We start from the raw sequence: 14,506 nt of genomic DNA, 5'->3' as shown, positions 1-14,506 counted from the left end.
TGAGAGAGAGAGAAACAGGGTAGTTTGGAAAGCTGAATGTACTGAAGGCGAGAGAAAGAAGAGATGTTACTGCGCACGCGCCCTGGCGCGAGTGAGGACGTCGCCCTGCCCGAGAGGGGGCGGCGCTTCTGAAGAGAGGTTCCTTCTCGCCCCTCAGTATGTACCGCCGTCACCTCCACCCAAGGAGCCTCCTGAGGGAATAGTCCGCGGCCGAGGGGCCCAGCGAGAGAGAGGAGGGCCTTACCGCCGCTCGCCCCCCCCCGGCATGAACCTGCACCAGGTGCTGACGGGGGCTGTCAACCCCGGCGACCACTGCTTCTCCGTGGGCAATGTCGGAGGGCATCCTTTCACGGTGAGCCTTGCCGCCACCCGCTTTGCATTCCCTCCCACCCCTTACGTTCCTGCTCTTTTCGGCCTCGGAAAGCGAAAAACGGGCAGCGGCCGCCTCGCGTCAGGGCTTTACGCAACGCCGAGCCCTTCTTGGGGATGATGGTCGTTTGGTCGATATTATTATGGCTGCTGTGGGTCATTTATGTAGCGTATGCGTGCAAAATAGCAAATAAGAGTGGTTCCTATCAAACGTGTACCTTGCATATACAGTATAGACAGAAAAAAAGTATGTCTAGACCAGGCATGGACTGACTTCGGCCCTCCAGGTGTTAGGAATTGTGGGAGTTGAAATCCAAAACACCTGGAGGGCCAAAGTTTGCCGATGCCTGGTCTAGACACACTTACTTTTTATCTATATTGTATATAAAATGTTTGATAGAACCCATTGCCCAAGGTTATATATATATGTGTGTGTGTGTGTGTGTGTGCAAACGGAGCCCCTGGTGGCACAATGGGTTAAACAGCTGAGCTGCTGAACTTGCTGGCTGAAAGGTCGGCGGTTCGAATCTAGAGAGCGGGGTGAGCTCCTTATGTAGCCACAGCTTCTGCTAGCCTAGCAATTCGAAAACATGCAAATGTGAGTAGATCAATAGGCACTGCTCTGGCGGGAAGATAAAGGTGCTCCATGCAGTCATGCCAGCCACATGACCTTGGAGGTATCTACAGACAAAGTTGGGTCTTCGGCATAGAAGTAGAGATGAGCACCAACCCCCAGAGTCAGACATGACTAGACTTAATGTCCAGGGAAAATCTTTACCTTTACTTAGCTTGGGTACCCGGTGTTGCCCGAGTTATTTGAAAAAATCAATTTTTTAATTGTAAAAAATGCATAAGGTAGTGGGTGAACTATCTCTGACATCATGCCAGATTAACACCAAGAAACTCCATTAGTACTTAAAGTTTGTTACGTTGGGCAGGTTTGCTCTGGATGTAACATCAGTGGGGTTCAATGTGCTCTCTGGCTGTTGGGTAAACTACAGCTCCCACTTTGGTGAGTCAGTCCCCTCAAATCCCTCCAGCAGGTTGAGTTAGTCGTGGGTATTCTGTGTGCCAAGTTTGGTCCAGGTCCATCATTGTTTGGGTTCATAGTTCGCTCTGGCTGTATGTGAATTACAATTCCTATAAATCTCTCTAAAGAGAGATTTTTGTTGGTCAGGGGGTCCATCGTTGGTGGAATTCAGAGTGCTCTTAGATTGCAGGTGAACTATACATCCCAGGACCTACAATTCCTATATCTGTCATATGTTCAATTGCTGATCAATTCTTCTGTTTGCTGTGTGCTATAGAAAATAATAGGAAAGGGTTAAGGGAGAGGCAGTGGGTGGGGTTTTACAAATTCCACACCAATGGAGAATGAAAGGAACACTAGATGACTGTAGTTAGAGGAAACACATAAAATCTAGGATGAAATTGTCCCTGAATAAAAGCCTTCACTTGGGTGGTGGGCAGGATGGTGTTTGTAGAGGACATTGGCAGGGCTCTTGGATGTGTTTATGGCGCTCACTTTAACCTGTATTGTCATTGGAGGGAGGGCCATTGATGTTTCTTGCATAGTTGGAGCTATAGCTATTTGTGGAAATGGAAACCTGTCTGTGTTAGGGGACATCCTGGCCACATACACACATACCATATTTTCACTTTTAGTATGTGTATAGATAGATAATATGTATATGTGCAAGCCCATAGTCAAGGGGCAGTTTGGGGCTTCAAACCACCCCCACAAATTTTCAGGTCAAAAAGAAAAACCTGGTTTACTCATGAATTTTTACTGGTTAACCAAATCCCCATGCCAAGTATATGAGAAGCAAAAATTAGCGTCCCTCCAGAACTACAAGCACAATCTCAACCAAATGTTGATTATTTATGCTATCATACCTACCTTTCTACCAGTTTATATTGCAGTTCTAGCAATAGCTGACATAGTGAAAACGACCATAGTGGAAGTTGTCAGAATGTGGTAGCTGGCGGGCAAAGCCTAAGGCATGTCATGTGGGGAGGGGGGGACTTGACCTGGTTTGCAAGTCAGAACTAAGGAAACTGTGGAAACAGAGGTGTCTAGCACTGGTTCATCTAATCCAAACCCTGCCAAAGAAACAATGGAACAGGAACAAAGAGAAGAAGCTATATCATTGTTAGACCTTGAACTTTATATGAACAAGACTGTTTCTGATGACCAAGTGAAAGCTCAATTAGTGCAAAATCCACCGACTCCATTGTTCCTGTGGATAATAAGAGGCACCTAAGATTTCAGTTTAAATGGTTCAGCAGATTGCTCTGGTTAGCCTACTTATTGCATATACAAGGTGCACACTGTAAGTGCTGTGTGGTGTTTAGAGGAGAAGTTGTGTATAAAAATGGTCATCAGAGGCTTGGTGCTTTGGTTGCTAAACCATTTGTGCGATGGAAAGAAGTCTTCAATAGACACCAAAAAACAGAGTACCATAAGAACAACTTGTGCTTAGCTGAAAACATCTTGCTAATTCACAGTGGAAAACGTCTTGATGTAACCTATCATTATGATAAAGGAAATAAGAAAGCAGAAGAAAACAGAAAGAAACTTCTGCCAGTTGTGTAAACTATTGTCATTAAGAATTCAAATACAGTAGAGTCTCACTTATCCAACATTCGCTTATCCAACGTTCTGGATTATCTAATGCATTTTTGTAGTCAATGTTTTCAATATATTGTGATATTTTGGTGCTAAATTCGTAAATACAGTAATTACTACGTAGCATTACTGCATATTGAACTACTTTTTCTGTCAAATTTGTTGTATAACATGATGTTTTGGTGCTTAATTTGTAAAATCATAACCTAATTCGGTGTTTAATAGGCTTCTCCTTAATCTCTCCTTATTATCCAATATATTCGCTTATCCAACGTTCTGCCGGCCCGTTTATGTTGGATAAGTGAGACTCTACTGTAGTAGAGAAATGTTGCAAAATTACAAGATAAACTTTAAGTGTGGATTGCATCTCTACTGTAACAGGGCGAGCAGTGCACCTCTCTACAGGGAGAACTACTCGTATATGAACACCATATGTTAAATTATAGATTAAATTAGAATTTGTAACTCTGATGAACTAATAATTATAAAATGTATTCTTCAATATTTTCATAGCCTTCAAATAATCACTCTAGCTACTATTAGCTGTTAAAGAGTGTATAGTAAGCCCTCCAGATTGCAGAATCCAGATCAGCCTTCGATCCAACTGAACTGATGGAATTCTTCACATGCTCAGAGACATCTCTTCATACTGTAGCAATTGTTGTTTCAGGCCTGTTTATTCACATGTTCAAGGTTAACATTAGGGCCTGTATATTGACAGAAATGAAACATAAGTAATTACTTCCTCATTTATAGGCTCCTATATAGCAATTTTTGCAAGTGTGTGTTGGGGGGGGGGGAAGCCTGCAATTGTTTTTCTCTCTTTACATCAGTTTTTTTCTCTGGTTCTGGTACAATATTTTTATGTAACATACAACTATGATTTTTTAAAAAAAATAAAAATGTTTGCAAGTCAACTTCATGTGACTTCTGCCGCACAGTGTTTGTACAGTAAGACTTGAAGCATAAAATTTTCCATTCTTGCACAGTTATGCTACCAAAACGTGTGACTGATAGGGCAATCAATGCAAAAAGTTAACTTGAAAATGATTTGTATGCATGTACAATATCATGTACATTTCATGTTTTTGCGGACAAAGTATCTTATTGGATAATGCTCAGAAACAACTCCTAATATTCTTGTCCTACCTCTATCTCAGTCTCTGAAGACAAAAACAAACCTCTTCTGAACAAAGCTCACCAAGAAAACCCCATGATTTATTCGCCTTAGGGTGTCCATAAATTGAAACAACTTGAAGGCACACAACAACAACAACAACAATCAATGGAAGGCAAAGGCAAATTTTGCCAAGAAAACTCTGACAAATTTTCCTTTGGGTCACCATGACTCAGAAACTACTTGAAGGGACATAGCCAATTTCTCCTTGTGTTGTTTCATGTTGCAAATGGTTATTATTGTTTCGTATCAAAAGCATTGCATAAATTAGTATAAAACTGATAAAAATAGAAGGAGCACAAGTGGCTAAATATCTTTTAACCAAAAACGGGCAACCGCGACTGCATTGTCTGTAGCCTCAAACAATTCTTCCTCTGTACGCGAGGCAGGACAAAGCATGCAGATGCGGAGTTGTCTGTTTGCTCCACAGTAGCACAAGGTGGAGGATTCTTTTAGGTAGTGCCATTTTGCCAGGTTGTCTTTTGATCTGCCCATTCCACTTCTGAGTCTGTTCAGGGACTGTTCAGGGACTATTCTTGGTTTGCCCCTGGAGGCAGACCCTCATGGAGGTCCATCCAATTGAGATTTCCTGGTTTAGCTGCCCAGAGCAATACTCTTGTTTGTTGCTGGGGGAACGTTAAGAGGAGTGGTGGTTTTCATCAAGCTTTTCATTTATTTGAGTCTACTGGAAGGAGGCTGATAGCCATGCAGTGAATGGCTTTCACAGTGTTCAACCTTATTTCTCTCACAGTTAGCAGCAATTTCCCATTGCACATCGGGGGGACAGTGGCAGCTAGCTTGTTGAGACATCCTGTGATTATTCTGCATGTTGAGTCCCCTTTGGGGTGAGAAAGGCGGGCTATAAATACAATGAATGAATGAATGTTTTGTTCAATGCTATGTTCACCTGCTTCGCATGGGCAGACTTGTGCCAAACAGGGCAGGCATCCTCAGTACATGAGTAAGACAAGGCCAGAGCGCTGCCAGGAAGTTTCCGCAGGATGTTATTTTGTGCAGCTACTTTGTGCTTGGTGTTCATATAATGTTTCCTATATTTTAGTGTACAATCTAAGGTGACACTGTGATAGTTAGGATAGAAATAATGTTCAAGCCCTTTGCTTTCCCAAGTAACTTTCAATTTCCTATTGGCTTCACGGTTCCGTAGGTGGAAAGCACACATTTGTGTCTTGGCAGAGTTAGGCTTCAGGTGGTTATCTTTGTAGTAACTGGAGAGATCTTTCAAGGCATTAGTAAGTTGGATTTCAACTGTTTCAAAGTCTTTTGCTTTTGTTGTTAGGCCAAGGTCATCAGCATATATAAAGCTCTTCCTGAGTGGTGGTTAAACAAGGTCAGTGCAAGAACGCTGCCTTGGGGTAAACCATTCTTTTGCCTCCTCCGTCTGTTTTTCCTGCCTTGAAACTCCACATAGAAACTGCAGTTTTCTAGGGGGGTCTGGACAGTTTTTGTAAAATCATAGTCCTGAGTAATAATAGTTGGTGTTTTGGCCTACAACTCCCAGAAATCCCAGCCAGTTTACCAGCTGTTACGATTTCTGGGAGTTGAGGGCCAAAACATCTGGGGATCCACAGGTTGAGAACCACTGGTCAAGACTTTACAGAGGACTACACATGTTAAAGGAATTGAAACATCACTAACATTCACTAATCTTACTTGCTATCTCTTCAATATCTACTTTCTAAACATATCTAGCCTATTACTGTGTGCTTAATTTTATACCATTTATCTAACGTTACCCCCATTGAACTTTTCAGGACTTATATTAATTTGAGTTGATATGTAGTGAAAAAGAGATTCTGCTCATGTGGAATATTATGAGCCCTCATGTTTTTACCGTGGCTGAAATCTAGTAAAATGCTAGCCCATCAAGGTTTATCAGGTTCTTTTCTGTTTTAAAAATGAGCAAGGGAATATAAGCATTGTTTACTAAATAGGCCAAGAACATGATAATGTCAGCAGACTCTACTGGTTGGTGTGAATGCAAGGAAATTATTACATCAGATGTGCCTTGAAGCATTTTTACCTGAGAGGTCACTTGGAAGTCCTTTTACTTGTTTGGATGAACATTTAGCTGTTCCCCTTCTTGAGAAATGTAGTCACAATAGAATGATTATGTTGCATGATAAGGAACAATTTAATAGTCTGTTAAGATTGTAATTTTAAAAGAAAGATATTTCTTTACGTCCTTATGCCCAACTCCCAAGAACCAAAATAAATAGGCAGTAAGTCAAGGGATATCCTAAAGTCACTAGTTCCTGTCTGATCTTGAAAGCTAAGCAGGATTCAGCTTTGGTTAGCACTGAAATGGGGGATCACTAATTCATGTCAGGTGCTGTGGGCTATATTTCAGACAAACTGGCAAAATGACCTCTTGCCTAAGGAAACCTTTTGAAATTCATGGGGTTGCAATAAGACGGCATCTTTAATGCTAGTTGTGACATCCCCCCTTCACTCTTTTTAAGTCACGAAAACTAACAGATCTATTTCTCTGTATACTATCACAATGAAGAAAATAGTTAAAATCAGCAGCCATAATTTTATTTGCAAGTGTATGGACATTGCAGCATTTGTTTTAGAGCATATACAGTGATTTTTGTCTTCAGAGAAAAATCTAACTAGATACTAGATTTACAGGGCTTTTCAAAAGTAAATGTTGCCTTCTGCAAATAGAATTCTGCTACTCATATAGAAGAAAGTGACTTTTGCCAATCTCCCCCTCCCTCTGCCCTACTCTCCTAGCAAATCTTCTGTGGGAGATGATCCTAGGGCTACAGGGGAAGCTGAAATAGTTGGAAAACACCTGTCCTTGTCTCCATGCCAGAAGTATTCTGTACAAAATGCTACCTTTCTGATGCTACAGTACCACCAATAGAAGCAAACAATATCCACCACATTCCTTTTTTTTCTTTTGCACAATTGTGTTTTGCTGCAACTTCAAGTTTGTTTCTAACATTGCAATCCTATTAGACTTGGTTGTAAATGATTTGTGCTATTTAGCCATAATCTATTTAGGTAGGCTACAAAATAGGGGCCTTTTGCCTTGAACCATGGGCCTCCTGTTCTGGTTTGGTTATAGCAAAGAACAGTGCTCTATTATGTTCATAAGCCTGAGGCTTGCATGCTCCATCTTCTCTTTTTCTAAAACATCTACAAGCAGAAGATTGGAAGCTTTCATTTTTGAATTAATTGAACCACAGTTTTTCCATTAAGAACCTAAACCGTGGCTAATTGAAACTGTGGAAAATTGAAACAAATTAGCCTCGTGGATTTAAAGCCACAGTTTGCCTGAATTTTGGTATGATACAAATCTATGGGTAGTCTAAGGTAAAGGAAAAACTTGCCAGATGTTAACGGGGGTGAGGGGAGCCTGAGTTTTTCAGGGTTAGCTTGCAGTTGTAGTGATAAGCCATTGTTTATCATTAAATTGTATTGTATTGTATTGTACTGTGCTAATAATATAATGTACTGTATGTGAATGTAATTGTCAGCCACTCTGTGTCCCCTTTGGGGTGAGAAGGGCGGCATATAAATGTAGTAAATAAATAAATAATAAATAAATAAATTCTAATAACAAAATAACCTAATGGCTTACCCCAAAACTGCAACTAATATCACTATGCTTACCACCTTGCTGATTCTAATCCATTTTAAATATTTTGGGAAGGAATGTTATATTTCCCCTGAGGGGAAAAAAAAACATCTTCCAGAACACATTTTCACAACTACAGAAGGAGGATTTTGGTAACAAAATTAAAATGTTGCTTAAACAATGTAATTCTGAATGTAACAAGCTATCTGTCAATAAAGGTGAATTTAGCACAGTAGTTCATATGAGATGATTTTTCTGTCCTAGTGTTTTTTCTGTTGCTCTAGCTTTAATTTAGCAAACCAGTATTGTGTAGTGGTATCAGTGTTGGATTAAGACACTGGGAGATGATGGCTCAAATTCCACTGATCCATGAAAATCCATTGGGTGATCTTGGACACGCTACACGTTCTAGGCCTCAGAGGAAAGCAAGGGCAACATGAACAAAACCTGTCAAGAAAATCTCATGATAGCTTCGCTTAGGGTAGCCGTGAATCAGAAATAACTTGAATGCACGCAACAAAAACAATCCTTAATTGACTGCTTAGTATAAGAAAGCTTTTTTTCTGAGAGTTATGTTCAGATAATTGAATGTAGCAATAATAACATGTTATAGTTGCCTTAATACATAGATCATCAAAAGATCAGGCCAAAGGTGTATGTAATCCAACTGTTTGTCTACAGTAAGAGTCAGTTTGGTCTTCTGAAAGTAGATAGTGTTGCCATTGCTGTTGTCCATAGCATTTCATTATTAGAAATTATTGTGTTGGGTCTAACTTCTTTCATAATTCAAAGTAGATCCAATAAACTTCAATTGGTCATACTTTTCACAAAATCTACTCTTATGTATGAGTAAATTCAGATCCAAATCATAGCCTCCAAATATAAATGTGTAATTACACCTATAGCTAATAGTTATTGGTAGCCAAAATAATTCTGTCTAATATGAAGCATGTGGCCACATGGTTTTAATAGTTTGGGAACCAAATGGGACATTTCAGTTATTCAGAAATCTCATTGTTTCTAAGAATAAACAGGAAGTCAGGGTAACATAGTGTGTGTAGCGTGTAATCAAATCTTTGTCACAATCTTTATTTTGAATAAGAGTTTAAAGTCTTGAATTTATTTGTGAGAACTGCTTCCTGTAATTATCTGAAGACAACTTTTTTCAACCATTTATTTCAAATCAAGATAAGTATGTGATTTATAAAATAGCTCTTCTCATAGAAGCGCAAAAATTCAGATGTTTGAATGAAGTGGGTTGCCAATATGACTTATTCCACCATTGTTGGAATTGTGATATGGATGAAATCATGATATGGATTAAAGAAATGTGTAGTATAAATGGTAATTGTTATTTACATACATTTTTTTGTTTCTGGTTGTGTTATTAAAAAATGAAAATATCAAATTTCTTAAATTCCCCTAGGCATATGCATCAGGATGTGATGTTGTGATACTTGGAACTGATTTTGAAAGGCTACAAATAATTCCTGGAGCCAAACATGGAAATATACAAGTGGGATGTATAAATTGCTCTATGCAGCAAGGAAAGGTAAGATGTAGCATTAATAATAGTTATTGTATCTAACATGTATTGTTGCAATGGCATGCTTTTCATACTATCTTAGGTAAATAATATGCATTTCATTCTTGAAAACTTTGCACTCTGTGCCATTAACAAAGATCAACATATTCTACTTGTAGCCATTACTGTCTTTATTTAAACCTAGATATTATTCCTGAACAGTTTTGACAAGGTTATGTTCTATGGCAATGGGGGGTTGAAGACTTCATTCAAAGAATAACATTTCAGCAGAAACAGAATCTATTAAAACATTTTTATGGGTGATGTTAGAAACACACACACACTTTGCCCTATACAGCTATCCCACAATTGATTTGCAGGTCTGCGAATGATGTGCAAGAGATTGGCAAGTAAGTTTGATTTCCAGTTGCTTAACAACAGGGGCACTATAATAACCCGCTATAATAGCCCCCCCCCAAAAAAAGTATACTGCTTAAATGAAGAGTTTTCGGAAGGACTAAGGAAGGATGGAAGAGTTTTGAGACTACCTCAAGTTTAGTATGGAACCAATGGCCAGAGACATCTTTTAAAAATTCCACTGCTTAACTTATTTACAGTGTCTCATTGGTAGAAGGCAATGCCCTCACATGAAGTTTAAAGGATCCTCATGCTTTTTAACAAAAAAAATTTAGAAAACATCATGTTAAAGAGTTATTCACATTGAATGGGGGGTAGGCATTGGCAACTGAAAATTTGATTTTACAAGAAATATTAAAACCTTCCTAGTTTGGAACTGAGATTCAGGCAACAATATTATTATTTGATCTAAGATTGTCTTGGTTTCACACTTAGCAAAGTCTTAAGAATGTGATATAATTGTGGCAATTGGAGAGTATTATTTGAAACAGGGCTGTGTTGCATTCCAACTCCACTTAATTGATAGATCATTACACGGCCACTGCACTGTGTCTCACCATCCTAAAAAATATCTGCCAATTTCTAATCTTCATTTTCTAAATAAAGGCTTAGAGCAAGTGATGGCAGCGCAACTTGACACTTTTTTGGATGAAAACAATTACCCAGATCAGTTTCAATTTGGGCTCAGACCTGGTTATGAGACAGACATGGCCTTTGTAGATGATTTAAACCAGGAAGTAGATGGGCATGTGTATTTCTGATGGTTCTGCTGTTCTCTTCAGTGCTGCAAATCTTGACGTTGTTCTAGGCAATTTAACTTATGTGGGACGTAAAAAACTTTAAAAAGTAATTTTGTTCCACATTATATACAATATTGTAATACATTTACATGTCATTATTTGCTATTCTTTGTTATCCCATCCACCTCCCCTTCCCTCCCCAAGTCACAGACATTTACATACTACTTTCCTATCAATTCTCTAACAAGTGAATTATTCTGTATTCTATAGTTTTCTTAATAAGCTAATATGCAGCTTGAAAATACTATTTAACAGCACATCTAGTCCTTTTTGAATGAATATTTCCAGAAGATGGAATTGGGAACTATTAATTCAGTGTCTTGGTTATTGGCCTGCACAATTTACCAGCTCTCAGTACTGACTTTTATATGTAGTAACATTTACCTGAAACTGCCAGGGAAGATCAACTTGAATTTTGGAGTTGTGTGCCAACAGTATGCTAAAGATACCAGCTCCATCTTTGTTTTACAACTGATTGCAAGGAAGCTGGGAGAATCCTGAATGCAGTGATGAAATGGATATACATGAATAAACTGAGTCTCAATCCAGACAAGATGGAAATTCTGTCAGTCAATAGAAAACCTATCTGAGATTAAGACTACAGCCTATTTTGACAGAGGCTGGTTTCCCTCTAAAAGAACAAAGTTGCAATTTAGGGCTGCTCTTGAACCTAAAATTGCATCCAAAAGTTAGGTGACTGCTGTGGTCAGGAGTCCCTTTGCTCAGCGTCAGTTTGTGTCCCAGCTGCATTCTTTCTGAAGTCAGGAGATCAACTGTGTAGATAACATTATATTCAAATTACTTAATATTAACAAAGTTGTTCATTAAAGATAAACATCAATTTTACAGTTAAACATTGATGTAAAGTTTTTCTTCTTGAAAAAAAACCTCACAACCTTTGTCCATCCTGAGAGTTCTTCATAATACTTAAAGCTGTCTTGTGTACGGTGTGAAAATTATTAGATATCAGAGTATTCATTTAATAGTCTCTCAGAGTACTTCATTGTTTTATATATTTTGAATTTTTTTCTTTACACATAGTACGCTTTTGCCTGTTTATGACCTTTATTTCACTATAGTTTTGACAGAATTCCAGCTGGCATATTTAGGTCATGCTGATGTGTACAATGTTCCATGTGATGATTTGTTTTGTAACAGTTTCTTTTGTCTTTTGAATTTTTAATGGACTATATTTAATCTGAAAGACAGTGTGGTGTAGTAGTTTGAATGTTGGAATACAACTCTGGATAACAGGATTTGAATTCTTTCCCCATGAAAACCCACCAGGTAGCCTTGGACAAGTCACACATACCAGAGGAAAACAAAGGCAAATAATCTTTCCAAGAAATCACCAAAATAAGGTTGCCACATGTCAGAAAGGCACATAACAGCAGCACCAATATATTACCAGGCATTCTAATAAAGAATAGCATTGTATATGACAATACTGTATCTTGGAATTGATAATGAAAATAATTTTATACTAGAACTGGAATGAGAGACTTATAGACTTCCAGATCTTAATTTACAAGAGCGTAGTTAGGAGCAGGGCATTTTATATGGTGGCATCGGGTATGTGGAATACATTGCCTACTAATATTAGAGATACTTTGGCAATTCTTGTTTTTGCTAGTCGTCTTCTTGTTCAGTATACTGTATCTTTTACTCTTACTGATGATGTAGGTAATGTAGGCTTATTTTCTTTATATTAAGGGGTAAGGTTGTGTATTGGTGCTGCAGAACCCACATAGTATTGGACATAGGCTATAATCATATTTTGGAACTCCCAGTGGTATGCTAGATATATCTAGGTCGTTATAAAGTTTCATTTGACCATAGCTACACAAAGGAGAGTTGTGTTGCCTTGAAATACCTGAAAAATGTTATTTCTTGTTGACAATTATACCGTGAAAGGGAGTTCAGCAACTGTAAAATAAGCTACTAACTTTAATCTGCATTTTTTTAGATCGCAGCTTCTTATGGGAATGTGATTTGTATCTTTGAGCCAATTCCACATCTAAAACAGAAGAATATTCAGCATACTGTAAGCCTTTTTATTTTGTAACTAAATATTGCATATGTTGCATGATTTGTTTTTATTGAGACATGATAAACCTTTGGTAGATATTAATTATTTCAGTTGTAGCCCACCTTTTCTCCTATAGAACACAAGTTAGTAGATCTGCAATTATCAATTATCTCTTTAGTGTTAGCATACACATAAAACGAGAATCATTCTCAGTGGTTGAATGAGTGAATGGTTGAGAAACAGGATTATTTGAGAACATCCTTTCTAGTGAAACCTAACAGTATTTATATAGCTAGACTTGAATCGTTATCTTATTTTTTTAATCCTTCCCATGAAGAATAGTAATCCTTCATGGGTTTTAGCAATGATTGAGAACTCCCTCAATTTGCCATAATGAATAATAATGAAGCAGTTGAATCTCACATACACCTCACACATGTAGTTGAATACCATATTTTTGCCAAATCTAAGGCATCATTAAATGTAAGATTCACTCTCCTCTTTTTAAAAACTTTAACTCTGGAAAAATAATTTTCTTTGAATATTTTTTAGAATTCTCTCTGCATATACATTACCTTGTGTTTTTTTTTTTCAATCCAGAAATCATCTTGTTAGTATGCGTCTTTTTTTCTAGCTCCGTTAGCCATTGGGGAGGCAGGAAGTCGCACTTAGCTCAGCCATACCAGCAAACAGCCATCTGGCTCAGGACATAATGGTGGGGGATGGCAGAGCTGTTGGGGCTGGGGCCCTTTCCCTTCCCCCCTTGGATGTAAGCCATTTGGAAAAAAAACCGAAAGCCTGCGAAGGCTCCATCAATTGTAAGGTGCACCTCATTTTTGGAGCTTCTAAAACTGGAAAAAGCGTACCTTAGAATTGGTGAAATACGGTAATTCATACATTTATGCTATCTGCCGGTATTACTAACAGTATGATTAAGGAACAGGAGAGTGTTGAATAAATTAGACTGGGGGAAAGCACAAGTCATCCCTAGCTTTGCCAAAAGGAAGTACCTATAATAGACTGTCAGTATTCAGCATATATTGCTCCAATACTATGGTTACATACTAGGACAAAGAAAGTCCCTAAATTCATACACAAACAGAAGGAATTTAATCTTTGTCTGAAAGTGTCACACTCAGGAACTGGCAGGTTTCACACATACATCCTTTATTGGCATACAACAATAAAATTTACACACAACACTGGTATATACAACAAGAGGAAATCACAGATAAAAAGAAAAGAGTTACTAACCTCAAGGATAAAATTTGCTAGTCTCACAAAAGAAAACATCACAGTTGTTCAGAAGATATGGAATTTTATAATTTTTTTACAACACTTATACCCTGCCTTTCTCAACCCTGGAGGGGACTCAAGGCGGCTTTAAACATAGGCAACTATTTAATGCCTTAAAAATAGTGTACAATTAAAATGAACATTTTAAACTAGAATTACAGTAGAGTCTCACTTATCCAACATAAACAGGGCGGCAGAACGTTAGATAAGCGAATACGTTGGATAATAAGGAGGGATTAAGGAAAAGCCTATTAAGCATCAAATTAGGTTATGATTTTACAAATTAAGTACCAAAACATTATGTTATACAACAAATTTGACAGAAAAAGTAGTTCAATACGCAGTAATGTTATGTTGTAATTACTGTATTTACGAATTTAGCACCAAAATATCACAATATATTGAAAACATTGACTACAAAAATGCGTTGGATAATCCAGAACGTTGGATAAGCGAGTGTTGGATAAGTGAGACTCTACTGTATAAGATACATTAAAGCATTTAAAACAATATCATCACTATTAATCACGCTTTCCACAATCGTAATCTGGGCCATTCCAATAGTCATTGCAGATAATTCAATACCTATCTATTGCACAGGTTCTACAAAGACTTGATCTCAATGCCACATTTTCACTCTCTTACGGAAGGTCAAGA

General features: G+C 38.0%; 1 protein-coding gene across 2 annotated transcripts in view; it reads left to right on the top strand.

Moving 5' to 3' along the window:
• Positions 1-14,506, top strand: part of dmxl1 (Dmx like 1) — a 98,195-nt gene continuing 83,689 nt past the window's right edge. For both annotated transcript variants that reach the window (XM_003223034.4, XM_008114044.3), the window contains exons 1-3: positions 1-352; positions 9,209-9,334; positions 12,491-12,568. In XM_003223034.4, the coding sequence (XP_003223082.2) occupies positions 266-352; positions 9,209-9,334; positions 12,491-12,568 (291 nt within the window). In that variant the 5' untranslated portion in view covers positions 1-265. The remainder of the gene's footprint in view (positions 353-9,208; positions 9,335-12,490; positions 12,569-14,506) is intronic.

Source organism: Anolis carolinensis, chromosome 2, assembly GCF_035594765.1.
Source record: "Anolis carolinensis isolate JA03-04 chromosome 2, rAnoCar3.1.pri, whole genome shotgun sequence".
In the NCBI taxonomy this organism is placed as follows: domain Eukaryota; kingdom Metazoa; phylum Chordata; class Lepidosauria; order Squamata; family Dactyloidae; genus Anolis; species Anolis carolinensis.
This window is presented reverse-complemented; position numbering and strand designations above follow the sequence as displayed.